The sequence below is a fragment of the Dothidotthia symphoricarpi genome (assembly GCF_010015815.1).
Source record: "Dothidotthia symphoricarpi CBS 119687 unplaced genomic scaffold P153scaffold_22, whole genome shotgun sequence".
Classification (NCBI taxonomy): domain Eukaryota; kingdom Fungi; phylum Ascomycota; class Dothideomycetes; order Pleosporales; family Dothidotthiaceae; genus Dothidotthia; species Dothidotthia symphoricarpi.
The window spans coordinates 112,420-132,663 of NW_022985029.1; the positions used below are offsets into that span (position 1 = coordinate 112,420).

Consider the following 20,244-nt stretch of genomic DNA (forward strand, 5'->3'; position numbering starts at 1 on the left):
GGGGTGGTTTGGGGAGGGGAGGAGAAGGAGGGAAGTTGGGAGTGTTGTGTTATATGGGGGGTTTCATTTTGGGGGTCCGTTGTTCGGAGTGTTGGCGTTGAGGGGATGGGATGGATATGGAGATAAGTAAAGCCGTGGGTAAGCGTGTGTTGAGTGGAGCACCTTATCGGGAGTTTGGTGTTGTCTCCATCTCGCTCCCTCCTCTATGTAACAATTCGGTGGTATACATTGACGACAGTATGTGGTATAGATGGATCTCTATTCTGGGTAAGGTACACTGAGTTATGCAGAGCTTATTACCCCTCTCAGCTAGCGCGCGTCTGAGCCGCGGTCCAACACGACGTACGTCGTACGTCGACAGCATGTATGGCCCGAGGTAGCGACAGCGACAATAACCAAGCAACAATACACTACAACACAACACCACTATCCAGCCTTCACGCACTCAATCACCCCATCTACAACCCCCTCGAAAAGCTCCTCATCCATCCCATCAACCAATCCTCCCACCGCAACAATGAGCACCCCCGAATCCGACGTCCAACTCCACGACTTCGCAAACATCTTCAGCCTGAAAGGAAAAGTCGCAGTCGTAACAGGCGGCTCGCGCGGTCTAGGTCTCCACGCCGCATCTGGGTGAGCTTCCCCCCCCCCCCCCCCCCCCCCCCCCCCCCCCCCCCCTCCCCCCCCCCCCCCCTCCCCATTCCTCCATTCTCCAACTAACCCTCCACCCCCAGACTCCTCCAAGCCGGCTGCAGCAAAGTATTCATCACCTCCCGCAAAGCCAGCGCATGCGCCTCCGCCGTCGCAGCCCTAAACGCGCTCCCCAACCTCGCGCCCGACGCGCGCGCATACTCCATCCCGGCCGACAGCTCGCGCGTCTCGGAGATAGAGCGGCTGGTGCGCGAAGTATCGGCGCATACGGACCACGTGGATATACTATTTGCCAATGCGGGCGCGACGTGGGGGAGTCGGTTTGACGATGTGGACGAGAAGAGCGGGTGGGATCGCGTTATGGATTTGAATGTCAAGGGTGTGTTTTTTTGTATACAGAAGTATGTTTCCCTCTCTCTTCTTCTCCCGTTTCTATCCTGTGTGGTGGGGTTGCGTTCTTTTGGGGAATGCGTTGCTGATGCGAGGGTAGATTCGCGCCGCTTCTTGCGGCGGGCGCGACACTCGCGTCCCCCTCGCGCGTCATTGTTACTGGGTCCGTGGCTGGGATCGGGACGGGCTCCCTCGGCGACGCGGGCGCGTACTCGTACGCGGCGTCCAAAGCGGCCGTTCTACATCTCGCGCGTAACCTCGCTGTTGAGCTGGGGCCGCGCCATATCCTGGTCAATGGCATTGCGCCGGGGTTCTTCATGAGCAAGATGGCTGCGGGGCTGATGGAGCAGTCTGGCGGCGTCGATGCGCTGGACAAGGCGAATCCGAACGGTAGAGTGGGACGACCTGAGGATATTGCTGCTGCGGTTGTATTTTTGAGTTCAAGGGCGGGGGGGCATGTCAATGGGGATACGCTTGTGCTTGATGGGGGGAAGATTTGGGGGAGTAATAAACTGGAGAGGTTGTAGTGTCGGTGGGGTTGGAAGAAGCATCATCATCAAGGGAATGGGAATGGGAAATGGAACGGCATGGTGGGTCAGGATAAATAGTCCACTACATGATGTACTTTGTATAATCGTTACTTCGTCTCGTTTCGCTCGCCATCACACTAGCTCAGCACACGGCATGCGTCTTGTCATGCTTGCCCTGCAGACTGTGATCCTCTTCGCCATAGATCTTCGTGGCGGCTTTCTTGAAGACAGCGGTCTTCATCGTCGATTGACGACGAATAGTCTGTCGTGACCTAAGGGAATGTTAGTCACAAAAATCCTCATCGACTCGTGTGGAACTCGACTTACTCCTTGTCCTCCTGGATCTTCTTTGCGTCTTGCGAGTCGAGTGTCTCCAGCGCAAGCTTGAAGTCCGCAATCAACGCGTCGCACCTCGCTTTTGTGAAGTCCTCACGCACGACGATGCGCATCAGCTTCATCTTCTCGGAGTGGGGGGCCATGGTGTAGGCGGGGACGACCCAACCACGCTCGCGCAGTTGGTGGGCACTTTTCGTACGTTAGATGGTGCGTAGACACAGTGAGGGAAGACACTTACATGGCAAACTCATCGTAATGCTTGCCGAGATCCTCGTCCATGCGGCAAGCCACAAGCGGGAGACCCTCTCCACTCTTCTGGCTAAGAATGATGAAGCCCATCGACTCGAGATTCGCGGCCAGGTAGTCCGAAGTACGCGTCAAGTTGAGCATCACACGCCTGTATCCGCGCTTGCCCAGACGGATCAACTGGTAGTACTGGCCGATGATCTGCGAGGCGCCACGCGAGAAGTTGAGTGTGAAGGACGCCTGGTCCGCTCCGAGGTAGTTGATGGTGAAAACAAGCTCCTGGGGAAGGTACTTGGGGTCACGCCATACGACCCAGCCTACACCAGGATACACCAGGCCGTATTTGTGACCGGATACGTTGATGGAGATGACCTTGGGCAGACGGAAGTCCCAGAGGAGATTGGGGTTGACGAAGGGGGCGACGAAACCGCCAGAGGCTGCGTCGACGTGGATGTCGCAGTCGATGTTGCGCTCGACAAGGATGTCGTTCATGGCTTTGATGTCTTCGTACTCGCCGGTGTATGTGGTGCCCAAGATGGCGCCTGGAGGTGTTAGCTCAGTTACTCACCGCAGATCATGATTTACGTACAAATTCCGATGGTGTTCTCGTCAACAAGGTCTACCGCCTCCTTGGGGTCGATGACAAAGCGGTCTGTGGTGCAGTAGACGTACTTCTCCTCAACGTCAAAGTACCTGCAGGCTTTCTACAAAGGAATGACAGTCAGTCTCACAGAAAACTTCAACAGAGTTTGAAGCATGTACTGACCTCCCAGCACACCTGCACCGCCGAGTTCATGATAAGATTGGGCTTGTCGTAAGGCTTGCCCGCAGCCTTGCGCTTGTTCTGCCAGACCTTCTTCATGGCGAGCACGCCCAACTACGCAACATCAGCTTCTGGTCTGTGTATTTCCAGAGGTGAGATGTCTCACCATGATGGCCTCTGAGCTACCAATGGTCGATGTACCAATAGTGTTCGCGTCTTCCTCGGTCGGGGCGTTGAACAGCCTGGCGATCATAGACACGCAACCTGCTCAACATTTAGCATTGCCCTCTTATATGTCCTTTCCTCTCCTGTCTTGTACGTACGGTTCTGGATGTCGGCGCTGACGGGGTACTCTTCGTAGTCGATGAAGTTCTTCGAGAAGGCGTCACTGAGTGGTATGTCAGTCGAGCACTCATGAAGTATGAGGAGGTTGGATGTACGTACACCATGAGCTTCTCAGCTTCCTCTTCCTAAGCAGGTGTGTCAGTATCGGCCAACCAGCCTACGTGAGGGTGTTCGAACCATGTATGTAGTGACGAAAGAAGCCAAGTTGAGCGTAGGAGTGCCATCAAGCGTCAGGTCGTCCTTGATCAGACGGTACGCGCTGAATTGGTCAGTCTCACTCCTACTATCATCTTCCTCCAAGCAGCTACTCACATATGCGGGGGCATCTCGCAGTCCTACACCGATTAGTCTTCAAACCCCAATGACTTTGTCAGAACACGTACAGGCATCTCATGTTTGGGGAGGTCCTCCGCCGCCCACTTGCTCCCATACACGGTTGACGTGTAGTCATCTTGCTCCTCCTCAGCAGTGAGCTTCAGCGCCTCGAACTCCTCAAATCCTTGCTTCGAGTCGGCAATTTCCTTGCTAGTCGCTACGCGGTTGACGTGAACCATTGTGGCGGTTAGAGCTCAATTCGTGTTGAGTTTTGGTTTAAGAGGGGTCTGAAAGCACTACAATGAGGAGTTTGTTCGAGGAGAATTCAGCGGGCCTCGAGCGGGTTTATCAACACGTTGCGGGCATTACGTCTACATGGGGTACAAACGTGGCTAACTACCCCACCATGCGAACAATCTCACCACGGAACCTCTCCCGAAGCTCACGCTCTCCTATCGTGCTCCAACGTGTCTTGTTCAGCGGTGAACGAGTCCTGGTGCTGACGCCTGTTCTGCACACATTGGTACTGCGCACAGCTGATACACAGCCAGCCATGCAGACGCGTACAACATCTACACATCTCAGGTCTCAGCCCCGCAGCATTTATTTAGATCGTCATAGTAGTGGGGCTGCGCTAAAGAAATCAAGCTTTGAGGGTTTGACCTTGGCAGCTCAAATTAATCGCCTTGCCGCTGCCACACGATGCCGTGCGTGGGATCGAGCTAGCATTGTTATGATTCTAGGGTGGGGCTCCCGTGGAGATGGATCTCAGGAACAACCCTTTGCTCGATCGCAGCGTTTGTATGGGGACGTGCTCTGATCATCACGCCTCCGGTCTCGAGCTTCCGTGGGAGCAGCGTCGTTATCGCAGCCCCCCTTCTTGTTCTATAACTGTACGGTCCAGACCAAGCTGAGATGCAGCTCAGGTACACGTGTAGGAACGGGTTAACGCCATGCATGCGTGCTTTGGCTATCAGCTCTGTGTCGAGTGACCCAATCATTCGCTCCGGTATGCAAGGCTGTAAGCGAGATGTAATTGTGGGAACGTTGTGGCGCAAAGTCAAACATGAGTGGGCTGACAGCTGAGACGAATGAGGCGATCTCGAGGTTACCCGGGCCGTTCCTGTAGTTTGGTGAGGATAGATCGATTATTGACCTGAGAGGGACTGCACAAGGATGCTCAGGGAAAAAACAATATTGTATCGCGAGACAAGTGGGTCTTCGAGAGATTGCGATATATCCAGCTAGATGGTTTCAGACTGTCATGCGGGTTCTCTTTTTTCCCACTCCTTCAAATCTGACACATGCATAATCGATGAAGCTGAAGTTTAGCGCATAGCCACCCAGACCACAAGAGGACGTGACGGTGTGTTTCTGCGGAGATGTAACATCAAGGGCGTAATGGAAGCAAGCTGCCGATGGCAATCCAGAATGATCCATAGAATGACACAAATATGATATACAATTTACTCCAATATGGTGATGCTGTTACTACGAAGATGCGAAATGACCTATGCAATGGTGAACGTAGCTTTCGTCCGTTAAACGAAGCTCAAAAAAATGCGCTAATGTGCGATGCAAAAAGATGTACGTAGACGCCGCATGTCGTGTGGGCCGTTTTGATTTGAAATGGCGTTGACCAGATATCCTCTGTTCCGCTGCTGCCAATGAGAGACGCTGTAATTAGTAAATGCACCCAATAGTCCTCTCCGTTCTTATATTATATTCGCAATACTGATCCGGCTCGTGCTCGACTGCGCTGGACTCGAGTTTGGTAACGTCGTCGAAGGCAATGGACGAACATCAGGCGCCAACTGCAGACGCTTGACAGGGTTATGCGGTGGAGGATAATACGACGGCAGCGGCTGCGCGTGGTGTGGGCGATGCTCTTCCATCAAATATCGAATCAGCTGTTCTACTCTTCCCCAACCATCCCATTCTTTTGTTCCGTTCTGTGGTGATCCAGAAAACGGTCGCATAGGTAACGCATCGCGCATTGGCTCGTCCGGTCGCTGAGCTCGTGAGCCATTTGGTGGTGGATGTTGTGCGGACACTGGTGAAGATAAGTTGGTTCCAGCCCATACCCATGAGTGCTCGAGGCTACCTTGTAGGTCTCCGCTGGCATAAACTAGCATCTCCTCGTCACGCTCGAGCTGTTGAGGACTACCGTGACCATTTTGAACGCGATCTAGTAGTTGTTCCAGAAAGAACGCAAGGTACTTCCCGCAAGCGACGTTGATCTTTCGCGCGTCTCCAATAGCAGCTGCAAAATGTAGGCACATGAGCACTGCGTCGTAGTCGCCGCGCAAGCAAAGTACGAGCATACATCTCCAAACATGCATGCATGTCGTGCTGCTCGCCAGAGGCGCCACTCTTGCCTGCCAACTCCTCTCCATTCCCGGTTTTGGCGAATGGTGGAGTGTTCTCGAAATGTATTTCGCCGTATCTTGAGCAATGAAGGTGCATCGGTTGAGCGCCTCGGCGCGTTCCGATGGATGACATGTGGACGAGAGGTTGCGTCTGTATAGATGGAATCGGGCGGAAAGAAGAGTGAAAAGAGGAGGCAAGGCCGCTGCCTCAAGCGTGGCGCCGGAATTAAACTGATAAGTGTCTGGTAATAGTAGCATCGTGTCACGGAACTGCCCTTCAAAGCCCTGTAAGACTGATTGGGCGATGACGCTTGATTTAAGGGCCTGATATAACCGTGAATGGAGCCGTGTTATTTGGATAATGGCCAGTGTGCCGGTCACAGGCGTCGAGCTTGTTTGGGGCCGATAGAAACTTTGAGACTGTATATACCGATCTTCAATAGAGGATGGGAGTATCGTCTCGCAGTCGTCCTCGTTGATCAACATCGGTCGATTGGATTCCAAAGATGTCAGCCTGCACAATGGTCAATCAATCAGTTCGTCATCAAGCATGTGAGGTTATGTTACCTGTCGCGCACATATATGGCCCACCACAGCCTGCGACGTAACTCTGCTTCGACCGCGGGCCAAGACTCGTGTTCAGAGTTAAGGCTCAGCTCTTGAGCGATCCTAACAGCTGAGGCGAGCCATATCGATCCAGTCGATTTCATGTTACTTTCTGTAGCGAAGATGCTCAATAGCAGTGCCAACTGCGCGTGCGTGTATACGAAGTTTTCTGGCATGGGTGTCATTGTCTGAATCGCGATGTCAAAGAAGGCTTTGCCTCGGGCTACCACAGGGCCACTCGGTCCAGACGCTGGCAGTAAACTTCCGCATGCAAGTACCGCGAAAAACAGGCCGACCCATTCCCGCGACATGCCCTGGAAACTCCTTGCTGCATACACCTCATCTACTTCGCGCTGAAATGTTGGCCAGTGTATTGCTGGGTACCACTCATGAATGGAGTCATGGTAAGATCGCGACAAGTGCGCGTAGTCGACCCGCAGTGGTACTTCAGGCAGCCCCGAGCTTCGATCTATGGGCAAGCTGCTCTTCGGATGTGGGGTATCGAATATGCCTTGAGAGTGTGATCGGATGTTTTCACGAACATAACTGAAGTTGCTGAGGACCGGCGCGGAGGCACGCTCTGTGACGAGGGAGGTTCCAATCTGTGCACTTGAACGACGGCGCTTCATCTCTGTTCTGTCCGCGTTTGGCTCCCCAACCGTAGCTTTTGTTCGCAGATGGGTGTTGATTTGGGTCAACTCGGCAATCTGACTCTGAAGATCCTGAACTTGCCTGAGCGAAGTGTAAGTGAGCGGACACTGCCTCGGTGGCCTTATCTGACATACTTGATTGAAGACATGCGACGATTTGTCTCTTTTGTAAACTGGCACTTATGATTCCGACTCGAACATTCTGAGCAAGCCGAAGTTTCAGTGGCATCGCACTGTAGTGTTGGTCAGCGGGGTGATCAAGTAACCGTGTAGAATGAGATCCTGACACCCTGATGGTGGACTCATGATGTCAAGGACCGAGTGTGTGAGCCAGTAGAACTCGTACGCTATGCAGTACGTCGTAAAATCAGCTTTGACTCAGTCAGAGTGGATTTGTAACGAGTCGCGTAGGAGAAGCTCTTGATATTGTACACGCCAATTCTCCAGTCCAAGCAATACCATTTGATGATCATGACCAGGGTGTATTGTTCAGGCAGTACGTCGTCCTGGGCTGCAACTTACTTTGACTTTCCGCTCTCTGCAGGCATCGCACGAAGGATCCTTCCTCCTTTGCCTATACGCTCGTTTTTGCGCATTCAGATTTGCGGAGGATATATGCGTGGGTGATATCATCAAACTCGGAGCATCGTAGTTCTGGATGTCGGAAAGGTTTCCGGACATAGTATCTGGGGACCTTGGATGACTGTGTGAATTCGACATGTATCCTAGCGACCTAGAGCCGAGTTGTGATAATGTCGGAACAGTGTGGGTAGTAGTGCGAACGGATGGCGGTGCCATGGTGAATGGATTAGACGGCGATATAATAGCCTGCGGAGACTCTCCTATCGATTCCGGCGGAGATGCGCGCATAGCCATAGCGATACGACCCGGCTGGTGGTGATGTGAGGTCTGAGCTTGACGACCCTTACAATACGGAGCGGTGTTTGGACGAAGATTGTTGCTGTGGGGAAAAACGAATTATCTCGGCAGCAACCGAGAACAACGCTTTACAGGGTCACTCGAAGGATTGACCAACTTGTAGGATCGGTCGGATGAAAACGAGCCAATGGATTTGAGTCAGTCAACACATGTCGTCGGCTTGGTTCGATTCCGAAGGTGTAAAGCAGAGTAGTGGTAGGGAAGATAAAGGCCGATCAACGTAGCATCCGAGTGCGTGTCGAAGAATCGCGCATATGGTTGAATGTGGTAGGGCAAAGCCAGGCTACTCAGGCATCAAGGCTTGAAGTGCAAGATTTGAATGACATGTGTCGCTTCGACGACGCTCGAGCAACTCTTGGTCGAAAACCTAACTAAGGATCGGAAAAATGGCCAGATGTGTGCAAGGGTGAGCTTGCGAGAAGCAAGGCCCACTCGCTAACAAACAAGCAAGTCGTGGGTACAGCTTCTCCGTGGCGAACTGCAGCGGTCTGTCTCGTCGGTGAACGGAAGTATAAGAGGTATGGGTGGTGGGATGAGCCGCTGGAGGTGATGCTGGCAGCCAGCTGTCTGGTCGCGCAGTTCTCGTGTACAGTAAATATCCGAGTAGTTACGCTGCGTTAGTACTCAATTCAAATCCCAATTGTAGTAAGAGCAATGGTCCGGAACACGTCGTGGGAGCCGTGGAATGTACATGAACAGACTCCACCGCACCCCAAGTTTTTGATATTTGGCATTTAGTTCAAGAGGATTGGCGAGCATGCCACTCCCGAAGCATGTGTCACTTCCCGTAGTCGCTCAAATAGGAAAGGACGTCAATGACCTTGTACGTCAAAGCTTTCGTGAAGAGCTGGGGTTGAAAATTTGCAGTCATGCCGGCTAGAGAACGGGATGGTGTGTACCTTGATCAGGCACTCAACAAACCGGTCCCAAAGAAAAACTTAAATCTGCTATGCGTCGAGTTTGGAGACCCATAATTGATTTACAATTGTACACATACTGTCAACGTCGCTGTCCCAAATGTACTTAGTGCCCAACAACGTGCGTGCCGTGGAAAAGACAGCTTCAACGTCTGACGGCGTGCGAAGCGAGAAACCTAACCAGAATAGATGCAACGGCTTGTTGGCGCCGAGATGTGGATGTAGATCTCGGTCATTCGCCCGAACAACCATAGGGAACGTTTCTCGGCGACAATGGCGTGGAAGTTGTCGTTACCTACAAAGAAATTAGATAATTTCGTAGTTTTCGGAACGAGCTGCAACAGACATCGTCGCTGATTATCGAGCGCACGGCTAGAGTGTTGCGGCACCGTGCACGAGGCTGAAATGGTCGGGTCTAGATGAGACGACGGTGAGCAAAGCGTAAAGTGGGCTCCGAGCTTGCGAACATGCCGCCCCGTCATAGTGGATCTCGCGCGTCTGCCGAATGTGCATACACAGTAAGCCAGGTGTGTGATAGGTGTGACCAGAGCAACCTAAGCAACGATTTTCGGCATGCGGCGAGTCGTAGCCGGATGTCGAAAGTCTGGAAGGAAGATCATGAAGATCGGGTGCGCTGCTCTCGTGGCGAATGCGGACGTCCCCAACGGTCGGATCTCTCATTGGTCAAAGAAAGGTTTGACCGTAACGATGATTCCAATCTGGCTCGTTCTAAGGTGTGGCGTGCTCAAGATCACGTTCTCCCACGTTGCCTGAGTGTATTTGTTCCGAAGTCACCCACGAGACTAGATGTTATGGCCTGACTTCTGCCACCCAAACCTCCAATCGCCCAGCTTAGTCTTAGCTTGACTACCTGTATGCCAAATAATTCAACGGACCGAATATTTTTCGAAACAAACAAGCTCTCGTAGGCCCTGTCGTCGTCTAGAACGCAGAGGTTGTCATTCGACCCTGGATCGCTATACTGTTCTTGGTAGAATCTCAGGATCTGGTCTCCCTTGAGGTTTAGCCGAATGTCTCAGCATACCCCAGGTACGTGACGGGAAGAAGCCGCACTGTCAAGTGCCGGGCGTGGAGCTCTTGGGCAGGGGTAATATCCATCTGCCCGTGGATGCAGATGCGGCAAAGTTAAACATGGCGTGATGTTTCCGTATGCGTGTTGGTGTACTTCGACCCTTCAATGCCTAGGTCGGCGTTCTGTGCTCCGTCGGTTAAGCCGGTTAAGCCCTGACTCAAGAGGATGCAGTTTATGTGGAACAACGAGGATGTAAGCCGGCATCTGCAGGATGTTGGCAGGTATTGATTCCATGCTGTAGCATCTTCCATCCTCTTGGGATACCTTGGGCAACTCAACGTCTGGAGATCTGCGTGTCTGGTGGCGTGGCCTGGCCCCATGGCGGGTCGGTAGCTTCCGCTCTCGGGGACACAGCCGATGGAATTTCAAACTTTGGTCTAGAAGCTCCGTACGTCATGGGCTAGAAGGCCCGAATTATGTCTTGGCAGAGTTGAGGCCGTGCTTGAACTGGGTGGTTCCTGTTGATCTGTCCTTCCACGAGCTGCCGTTGAAGGGTACAGATAGCGTCTCGTCGGCCATTTCCGCTCCGCCGTTTGCTGGTGTGCAGCACAGTGACGATCGGCATGTGGTTAGCGGGCGGAGGTCGCGAACGCGAGTGGCAAAATCAAGGATCGTGACGTTTTAGACGTCGTAAGCAGTGGAGAAGCATTCACATAGAAGAAGACACGTCAAGCGCCAAGACAACTTCATTCCAGCGTAGGGCAAGACATGGCTCACGTAGGAAATGTCCACAACCTTTGTTTAACTTCCTAGCAATGCTCAAGTACGGCCAGTGGTATACGGGGTTGTCAAAGACAAGTGCAGCAGTAATCTTGGATATCTATCATTTCAACACCTAATCTATATATGGCTCGCTGTTGAACTTTGATAATCTCATTTCATTTTTGATAATTGAGACTCGTCTTGGAATTGACAGAACCGCTGCTCGAGCATCAAATACAATCACGCAGCAATACCAAACGTCTCACGCCACATACAGCTGGTTTTCATCACATTTAGTGAAATTAGTGATTATCGTCTCAATTTGAACATTCTGCCTACTAAAAGCGCGATTAGATTACTTCAATGTGCGCAGTGTCCATACAGCGTTTGCACGTCAATGCTTACGTCCCGAACAGCGAGTTAGGCACAACGCAGAGAACGGGGAAACATTTTTCGATGGTTGTACAACGAACCCACATGGGTGACATCTTCTATGCAGGTTCTCCGGCGAGATTCTAGCAGACGAGATTTGATTCATTATTTGTCCTGTGACTCGAGCAGATATCGTGTACAAAGGTCTTGAACTCAACCATGGAAAGCGAATGCGAGAAATCGTAATCCTTACAAATCCCTCTCAAACACTACTTCTTCACCAGGTGCACGTATCATACTCTAGCTCCGTTCCGAAGCCCGGTTCTTCGTCACGCTAATCGAACCGACCTTGCCAGCGTTACCTACCTAGGCATCATCACAACAAGCCACAAACACATCCGGGGTCAAAAGTCCGGCGGCTTGGACGACTCATGGGCTAGTTCCAGCAATAGCTCATGCAGGATCCCCACACCCACGCTTTAGGCAACACAGCGTCTACATTTACATTGTACAACCTCTCAATGCCCAGCTATTCGTAAGCCAGCTCTCCGACATCCGACCCATTTGCCGGACTATCCGATAACCAGAGCTTACTGCTGCCATGATCCTGGCGTGATTCACTCAGATCCTGCGGTGCTGACGTCCACTCGGAGACCAGCGCCTGAGAGCGTATGAAAAAGTTGAACGCGTGTTCGTTTCCAATGACTTGTGGTCAAAATCCTCTAGCTAGCGCGACCGTGCAATGAGGTTGGGAGGCGGGCACTACACCTGTCACCATTGTGCTACCTCGACGTCGGTCTGGAAAACGAAAACGAAAACGTGTGATGCAGGTATCGCTCGGATCACTATCTTCCGAAACACGCTAGACGCGTCCCGGACATACGCGAAATCGACGCGACGCGAATTATCAAGAGCAGAAAGGGATGAGGGCTGTCTACCGAGGTGATAATTTCTGGATTGACAGCCAGGAGGAAGTGTCTAGAATGTCGATATCCTCTTACTGCCTTGCATGGTGCGAATAAGGCCACTCAGGGCGCGAATATTTCCAATAACTATGCGGCGCAGTTCAGAGGGCATCGAAGGGACATATAGCATGTTTCAACCATGTTGTTGCTCACTTTCATACGCTTTCTTCTCCTGTTTAGAGTGATTATAATCATCGCGAATTCTAATGTTCGTTATCTTGTAAGGTAGTCACTGTTTGTCCAAACTTGTCTACGACCATGGACATATTATACATAATAACGGTATATGGTTTCTTTCCAAGTACAATAATTCCTGCATATCTCGGAGAAATTGTCTTTATCATGATGCTCTCGATTTCGATTTCGATTTCCAATGTCTTACATACGTGTTACTTCTCACTACAATACATCCTTCGAGTTTGACTCTGTTGACTATCTTCTCGTTGATTGCTCAAGATATATCGCTAGCAAAGCTTGCTGTGTTGATGGCATATTCCGAATGCGCGACGGTCGCTCCCAAAGACGTCTCAGTGATCCGACTTTTAGTTCAGTTTTACAGATCTGTTACCTGAGCCTAGATATTTTCGCTCCCTCTACACAGTCATTGTCTCGAGCTGCAAGAGAACTTGAGAGCTTTCGGCTCCTAGGCCAGCTCGTATATAACTTTTCACTCTACCAACGTCTTGTCCAATGCTCATCCAACCATGGAGCTGTGTGAAAGTGAAAGGTTCGCCGTCGCTTCTCTCCCCTCGGTTGATAAGCCCCACATGTTAGATCGTGCAAGGCGCTCCCTCACCTGTGCAAGTACCATTCTCAATTGTTGCTTTCACTTCTGGCTTGCACTCATTGCTCAAGCCCCGCACTTCATATAAACCGTCAGCTCACCTCCTCCTCTACTTCCTTCTCCACCACAGCCTCTCAACCCGACGTGCACACGGCAATTGGTATTGATTTCAACCTCTCTGTTATTCGTTTGAGACACCTCTTCTTTTCCATGCTTGGCGGCATGCGGTCGCTTTCTCTTCTTCTAGCTCTGTTGGGGCTGGTCGCCGCTGGCGGCCATGTCTTCAGCTCCAACGGTCCTGGTACCGATGTCAATGTCACCTTCTTTGGTTCCCCTCATCACGTTCTGGAAGGCGTCCTGCCTATCCTCGAGATTACTGAAAACTACATTCGCGGTCAGACCGATGGTCGTGATGAGCACGATGTGAATACTGGTGTGGCCTCCAAAGCTGCTGGTAGTAGCCAGTGCAGTGCCAGCAATCCCTGTTATGACGGTTCATGTTGGTAAGATCTCCTCACACGTTCTCTTGGTTCGAGTCCCCACTGACCATACTCTCAGCAACTCTGACGGCTGGTGCGGTTACCGACCTGAGCATTGTCACCCCGAACCTCCCAAGTCCTGCGTCTCGAACTGCGGTGCTAAGGCGACTTGTGGCGAGTTCGCTGACGACGGTAAGAAGACGTGTCCATTGAACGTTTGCTGCTCGTACTACGGCTTTTGCGGCACGACCGACTTCTTCTGTCGCGACCAGACCGAGTCTGGCGAGAAGACGCCTTGTCAGAAGGACTTTGGAAAGTGTGGCTACATCCCGTCCCCGACCTGTGGAAAGAATTCTGGAACTGCTTCGCGTCGCGTCGCATACTATGAGGCTTGGTAAGTCATCACATCGGTTGAAGAACTGCAGCATAACTGACAGTCTCATAGGAACACTCGTCGACGCAGCTGCGACAAGGTTTACCCAAGCCAGATCGACACGTCTGGCCTGACTCATTTGATACTTTCCTTTGCTTCCATCGACCCGACGACGTTCGCAGTTTCACCCACGCATCCCGACGACGAAGAAGTGTACAAGCAGTTCCTCGCCCTTCCGGACCATGTCGACAAATACATTGGTATCGGCGGCTGGGAGTTCAGTGATCCCTCTGAGCGTACTCATCACACTTGGTCAGAGCTGGCAAGCTCCAAGGAGAACCGCAAGGCTTTCATCGACTCGCTCAAGCAGTTCTTGGCCAAGTGGAACTTCCGCGGTGTCGACATCGACTGGGAGTGGCCTGGCGCTGAGACCCGTGGCGGGAACCCGAGTGACATGCGCAATCACATCGACCTCCTGGTCGAGCTTCGACAAGCTCTCGGTAGCAGCTGGGGGCTTTCTGTCGTTCTCCCCGCCCAGTATCTGTACCTCAAGAACCTCGATCCAAAGGCCCTCGAAGCTCAGGTTGACTTCTTCAATGTCTTGGCCTACGATCTCCACGGCGCCTGGGATGCAAACGTACCCGGCTTGGGTTCTATCATTAAGCCACATACTGATCTAAAAGAAATCGACGAAGCTCTTCGACTCCTCTGGTTCAACGAAGTCAGCCCCCAGAAGGTGAATCTCGGCACTGCCAACTACGGTCGCGGGTACACAGTCGCAGACAAGAACTGCATGTACTACGGTTGCCAATTCACAGGTCCATCCAAGGCCGGAAAGTGTACCGATCTTGCTGGTGTACTTTCTACCTGTGAGATCAATCGCATCATCGGCGAGAAGGGCTTGAAGCCTCAAGTTATCAGCGGTGGCGCAGGTGTGAAGGAAATTTCCTGGGACGATCAATGGGTTAACTACGACGATCAGCAGACCTTTGCCATGAAGTTGGAATTGGCCAACGACCGTTGCCTTGGTGGTACGGCTCTCTGGGCCGTCGACTATGCTATATGTGATGGAAGGTAAGTCATTTCTGAATTTCGCTTGAGCGCCGCCTGCTTCCACCTATATATCCCTCTCGAGCATTTGACTGACTTCTCACCAGTGGCGGCGCGCCTATGCCTGGGAATTCAGCTGCACCATCAAACTCTGCCTCTTTACCTCCAGCAGCCCCTCCTGTCGCACCATCCGCTACATCCACGATCGAGCTATCAGAAGCTCCCCCGGTTGCGACTTCGACCCCGACCTCCGCCCAGTTGTCGTCTGTACCATCGAGCGTTGCTCAGGGCAGCTCTGCCATCGACAATCCTTCTGATTCGACCATCCAAGTTTCTTCCGGGACTGCTCCAAATGCACCTGGAACATCGATCGCCGAATCGACCATCGCGCCTCCTGTCGCCACCACGGCTCAATCATCGGAGACCTTGGCGACTACCTCCTCAGACTCATCTTCGACTGTGAATACCATTCCTTGGGGAAGCTCGGCGACCGTTTCGTCGGCGGTAATATCATCTGTTGCCTCGAGTGATGCCTCTCCATTTCCTGCGACGTCAAGCAACGCGGAGACCTTTGTGAGCACCTCGACCAACGCAGAAATCTCAACTGTGGTACCACCAGAGTCGTCCGCAGTGCCTTCTACTACGGTGATTGTTGCTCCAGGCACTTCCGTCGCTTCATTTGTCTCATCAATCAACTCCCAAGAGACGACTGTCATTGCAAGTTCAGGTGGTGTTCCCTCCACGAGTGTAGCATCATCAGATGTCCCAGCTACTTCTGTTGGCTCATCTGCAGTCGCGACAAACACTCAGGAGACGACAGCAGCCAGCTCAAATGGCGATTCGATCACAAGCGTAACGTCCTTTTCAGCAAGTTCGGCCGCATCATCTACAGTCACGTCGAGCATTCAAGAGTCGTCACAGTTCGATTCCATTGGAATATCGTCTGTTCAGAGCAACACGGCATCCTTCGCATCTGCATCCAGCGAGATCGTGATTTCGTCAGGCGCGAGTGCGTCTGATTCAATCACAGGTGTAGTGCCTAGCTCTGCAGCTCAGTCTTCTTCTGTGGCTCTGTCCTTGAGCATGCCAAACTTTCAACCTCCCACTCCGATAGAATCCTTCGTATGGTCATTTAGCACTTCTGGATCTGAGGTATTGTCTTTCAGTATTCCCACTCTCGTGACTCCTAACCCCGCACCTTCGACTTCGACTGAGAATCAGAGCCCTCCCATGTCTTGGATCGGGCAGCCCAGTTCATCTCCGGAATCTCTGATCTCAGAACCTTCGCGCACTTCGGACTCTTGGACTGCTCCATCGACGCCATTTTCGTTACCGTCTGCGACAACTACGCTAAGCCCTATCATCCCGCCTTGCCCCCTGGAATGTATGGCTCTCGACTGGTGCGCGCCATTGTGCGGCCTACCAACGCTTCCGGAGCAGGAGCCTCCACAGTGCAAAGACTATCCATGGTGTTACACGTGGTGGCAGAAGCCCACTCCGAGCTGTGGCGAACCAAAGATCACATTACCAGCAGAATGCACGTACGACTGGTGCTCGGCATTCAGTTGTATGCCTGTCAGTAGTCCACCCGCTCAATGCACCCATTCGTGGTGTGAGCCAAAGTGGCCTCGTTGCACGGACCTAGCATGCGCTACTCCTCTCCCAGTTCCTATTCCAATATCGAACCCACTTCCATCTCCAACACTTCCGACACCGACAGTCGGCCACCCGACCACCCATCCATCTGACCATCCATCCGATCCCGATAGTCATTCGGATGAGGATGCAGGCTGTGTCCCCAATGACTGCGTTGATGAGTGCAAAGCGTGGAATCTTGCCACTTTCATTCTGCTCAGGGGGAAGACTTTCTGCCCTTGTATTCCTCGGAAATGTGACAAAGACGGGGATTCGGACACGCCGAGTGACAGCGACAATGACGATGACAATGACCATGATACCGATAAGACTGGGGAATCGAACGACGATGGTGTGGATAACAGTGACAGTTCCGATCGGCCCCAAAATGGTGGGAGGGGCAAGTGCAAGATCTTCGGTTGCGGTAAGTCTCCGCCTGCAAACCATCCTTGATATCATACTAACAAAGTTTGCAGGTTGCGGATGGATGGGCCTTCCTTGGGGACCTGGTTGTCCTCCTGGCACTATTCCGCCTCCTCTGGGAGAGCTTGGGTTCGAATGTGGTATGTTTGGTTGCCCAGATCCTGATACTGGTTGCATCGGACTCTTCGGCTGCCCGACTATCAATGGACCACCAGTCTGTGGTATCTTGGGTTGCGGGGGGCACTGTATCACAAGTGGCGGCTGCACACCGTGCCCTCCAGAGATTTGCAAACTACCCGGATGCAAGCTTCCCGACGGCTGTGGACCCAAGCCAGGGCCTCCGCCAGCTCAACCAAGCGACCGGCCCTCGAAGTGTGACGACAAACAAAAGATCACTGTCACTGAACGCTTTGTCTGGTGTACGGAAAACATTGTCGTGTCTTCCGTAATCTCAGAGTTGCAGATTTCATCGACTACGGTCTCATCAGTCTGCGCGCCACTGATTCAAGCTACAGTCACTGGCTGTGCCGTGGTAGGATGGGATTCGACAACAACTGCAACGCGAACAAGCACAGCGAGCGAGACTCCCGGGCCAATGTGCACAAGGGCACCTCTTTCTTTGGACGACGATGAGGGCAGTAACGAACAACCAGATCGATGGGTTTCTTCGAACTCTTTCACGTTCAGCTCGATGAACTCCAGCACTTCAACCCCTTCTAGCCCGACAAAGACAACTTCGTCGTCAGCATCCACGACATCAGTGTCTTGCGCCAACTGCGAAATGTGGATGGGAGATTGTACCAAGAAGTACTGCAAGCAAGACGGATCTGACGTGAACAAGTGTGTGAACTGGTGTCTCACGGCGCTATGCCATGCCGAAGACTCGCCCAGCAACTGCCGCAGCGGCCAAACGTGTGCGTGGAAGGCTTGTCCTGTTGGCAACTTTCCCAACCTCCAAGATGGAACTCCCGCAGAACCTTTCACTTGGACTGTTCACCTGCCGTCAACAATCGCGACCGTTACTAACTTCCCAAGTTCGTCTGAGCCGTCATCGGTCCCCGCCAAGCCAACACGGACGTCAGCTCCCATCAAGCCCGACTCGACATGGAAGGTAAAGCTACGACACACCATGGAGCGAGACGACTCATCCATCTCATGGACACTCTACGATGGGAACGGTTTTGAGGCTGGCAAAGGCATGAAAGCAGGGCATAAGTCGAAGGAACTTTCGGACGTCATTGCTTCACAATACCGCCCAGCTGAAGATTCAATGAGCTACGTTGTCGATCTCAAAGTGATCGAGTCTCTGCGCCTCGAACTCACGCAGACTGAGCTCATTATCCAGAAAAACATCTGCTATCTTGGAGATAACATAGTCGGCGGAGAAAAATACCAGTGCAAACCCAGCATGCGAACCGAAACGTTCAAAGAAGACAAGACATTTTCTGTATCGGTCTGTGAATCGTGCAAGGAGCTGCTTGGTCGTGATCCTCCGCTCGCAAAGGATGATTTATGGTGTGACGATCTGAACAAGTCCTCTTGGAAGAAGAAGAACGCCGGCTGGGAGCGTGAGTGGGAGTGTGGATGGAAAGGCTGGGAGGATGCTGCTTAGCCGCCCGCGATGATTTGAACACGGCACAGTGGACCAAGATCAACGCCGGCTGGGAGCGGAAGTACACGTGCGGATGGAAGCACTGGTAGATCTTGTTTTCGGTGTTTGGAAGTGTGTAGTCCAATGGCGTTCGGTATAGATGGAGGTCCAGACCAAGATCCATTCCAGTAGCAAAATCTCAAATGTCCTCAATGATATCTTGCGAATTCCAAACGAAATGCCTTGAACCTTGTAGTACATGAAAATTTTGAAGGATAATCTTGTTCGCGCAACGTAGCTCCTTACAATGTGTTGTTTGACGAAGGACGTTTAGACATTGCGACAAGCTTTAATTAGGCCGGGAGCGGCTGCTTTCGAGAAACAGACCTATGTTTACCTTAACGGCCCGCATCCATACTCACGACCACATGCTTTCGAAAGCTGCTGTGTTCAAAACAACGACGACTCGGAAACGATAAGTGTAAAGGGGGTTAATCTCTTTTCCTCCAGCCGTGTTGTTGTTGAGCTCGGATCGTTGCGCCCAAAATCTCATCAGAGGTTCCGAAGCTAGCTGCTCAAAGTATGGATCATCGAGAGGTTCACGATTACAGTTTTTGGTTGCAACTTTGTCAACCGTTGCTTCAATACGAACCACCTCATACTCTCTACACTCCAGGTTTGAATATCCCTCTAGTCGTCTGCTACTACAAGGAGTATCGCGGTATTCCGGCCTTGGAGCCGGTGGAATCAACGTCAACAATATACAGGAACGCAACAGACAGTGTGTCGTGGGTTCAACGTTCCCCTTGCACTCGAAGACTCGCGAGTAATGGGAGATTTGGCGGGAGGATGGAGGCGTTGTCATGGCTGTGTGATAGGTCTACCGCAGAACATAAACACAGGGCTTTCCCCGTTTATTAAACGTACTTTGCGCATCAGGAGAAAGTATCGCATACGCGATAGAGTGAGTGATTGGTACTGGAGAAGAAAAAAGAATGGTGCCAAGTCCGATGGCCGGCGTATCTGCTTACGTTACCTACGCGCGCGCTAGAGACGCGCCGGGATTGACCCTTATTTTCCACCTCAGCTTTGGCTTCTCTGATCATATATCCTTATAACCAACAGGAAACGCGATAACACTTCGCGAAAGCCTCGTTTTCGAAGCCACGTTCGTGTCAAACCCGGCAGCTCTTCGCAGAGCTTGTACGCGGCCCGCCACGCGTAAGCCGCACCATCCCAAACCGGCGCCCGTTTCATCGTTAGTCGGGGGCATAGCTTGATGTCTGACAATGCACTGCTCATATCCCGACCACTCAGAGGACTCGCATCACCATCATGGCTACGTATGCGGCTACGATGGCCTTCGTTGTGGACCCTCTGACATCTGCCATGAAAGTGTCAGAACTTCAACACCAGCCCGTGCCGCCGAGGGGTTCTCAACCTGTTTCTGATTTGGTTCTTCTATCCTGCGGCTGTACTTTGTCCAATTGCTCAACAGTCGCTTTGGTCAAATCCTCAGATTTGACGAACTTCGGCTACTCAGTTCCCAGGCAAAGGGGTATGCGCACAGAAAGGAAGGGTGATCCTCGAAGGTTCCTAATGCAGCAAATGTTAATCTGCAAACTCCTGACCTTGAGCTTCAGGCCTTCCAGATGAGTCCATGCGTGATGCTGACTCGTCCTGATGAGGCTCTTCGAAGGGTCTCCCTATACCGCCT

The 20,244-nt window shown here is 52.2% G+C and overlaps 7 protein-coding genes across 7 annotated transcripts; 4 read left to right on the forward strand and 3 right to left on the reverse strand.

The window, feature by feature from the left end:
- Positions 1-80: 80 nt before the first annotated feature.
- Positions 81-1,571, forward strand: P153DRAFT_434904 (NAD(P)-binding protein; the record flags this gene model as incomplete). Its single annotated transcript, XM_033673116.1, has 3 exons — positions 81-636; positions 738-1,055; positions 1,145-1,571. Exons 1-3 carry the CDS (start codon positions 518-520, stop codon positions 1,569-1,571), a joined length of 864 nt encoding a protein of 287 aa, XP_033519037.1. The 5' UTR covers positions 81-517.
- A 145-nt stretch (positions 1,572-1,716) lies between these two features.
- P153DRAFT_390118 (glutamate decarboxylase) lies at positions 1,717-3,818 on the reverse strand (the record flags this gene model as incomplete). The annotated part of the gene is made up of 11 exons (XM_033670898.1): positions 1,717-1,846; positions 1,902-2,099; positions 2,149-2,698; positions 2,746-2,860; positions 2,923-3,033; positions 3,086-3,183; positions 3,243-3,307; positions 3,364-3,389; positions 3,442-3,523; positions 3,577-3,599; positions 3,648-3,818. The coding sequence occupies 11 exons, from the start codon at positions 3,816-3,818 to the stop codon at positions 1,717-1,719; spliced, it is 1,569 nt and encodes a 522-aa protein (XP_033519038.1).
- Positions 3,819-5,294: 1,476 nt separating this feature from the next.
- Positions 5,295-8,080, reverse strand: P153DRAFT_390119 (uncharacterized protein; the record flags this gene model as incomplete). The annotated part of the gene is made up of 4 exons (XM_033670899.1): positions 5,295-6,462; positions 6,516-7,286; positions 7,340-7,437; positions 7,727-8,080. 4 exons carry the CDS (start codon positions 8,078-8,080, stop codon positions 5,295-5,297), a joined length of 2,391 nt encoding a protein of 796 aa, XP_033519039.1.
- Positions 8,081-9,111: 1,031 nt separating this feature from the next.
- Positions 9,112-9,601, reverse strand: P153DRAFT_370574 (uncharacterized protein). The gene is made up of 2 exons (XM_033669071.1): positions 9,407-9,601; positions 9,112-9,355 (listed from the first exon to the last, which is right to left on the reverse strand). Exons 1-2 carry the CDS (start codon positions 9,540-9,542, stop codon positions 9,237-9,239), a joined length of 255 nt encoding a protein of 84 aa, XP_033519040.1. The 5' UTR covers positions 9,543-9,601; the 3' UTR covers positions 9,112-9,236.
- Positions 9,602-13,934: 4,333 nt separating this feature from the next.
- P153DRAFT_301221 (glycoside hydrolase family 18 protein) lies at positions 13,935-14,906 on the forward strand (the record flags this gene model as incomplete). Its single annotated transcript, XM_033664371.1, has 1 exon — positions 13,935-14,906. A coding segment is annotated over one exon (972 nt), but the record flags the coding sequence as incomplete, so codon positions are not given.
- Positions 14,907-16,558: 1,652 nt separating this feature from the next.
- P153DRAFT_124095 (uncharacterized protein) lies at positions 16,559-18,747 on the forward strand. The gene has a single exon (XM_033661999.1). It carries the CDS (start codon positions 16,656-16,658, stop codon positions 18,546-18,548), a length of 1,893 nt encoding a protein of 630 aa, XP_033519042.1. The 5' UTR covers positions 16,559-16,655; the 3' UTR covers positions 18,549-18,747.
- A 904-nt stretch (positions 18,748-19,651) lies between these two features.
- Positions 19,652-20,211, forward strand: P153DRAFT_400744 (uncharacterized protein; the record flags this gene model as incomplete). Its single annotated transcript, XM_033671850.1, has 2 exons — positions 19,652-20,085; positions 20,171-20,211. Exons 1-2 carry the CDS (start codon positions 19,863-19,865, stop codon positions 20,209-20,211), a joined length of 264 nt encoding a protein of 87 aa, XP_033519043.1. The 5' UTR covers positions 19,652-19,862.
- Positions 20,212-20,244: the final 33 nt, after the last annotated feature.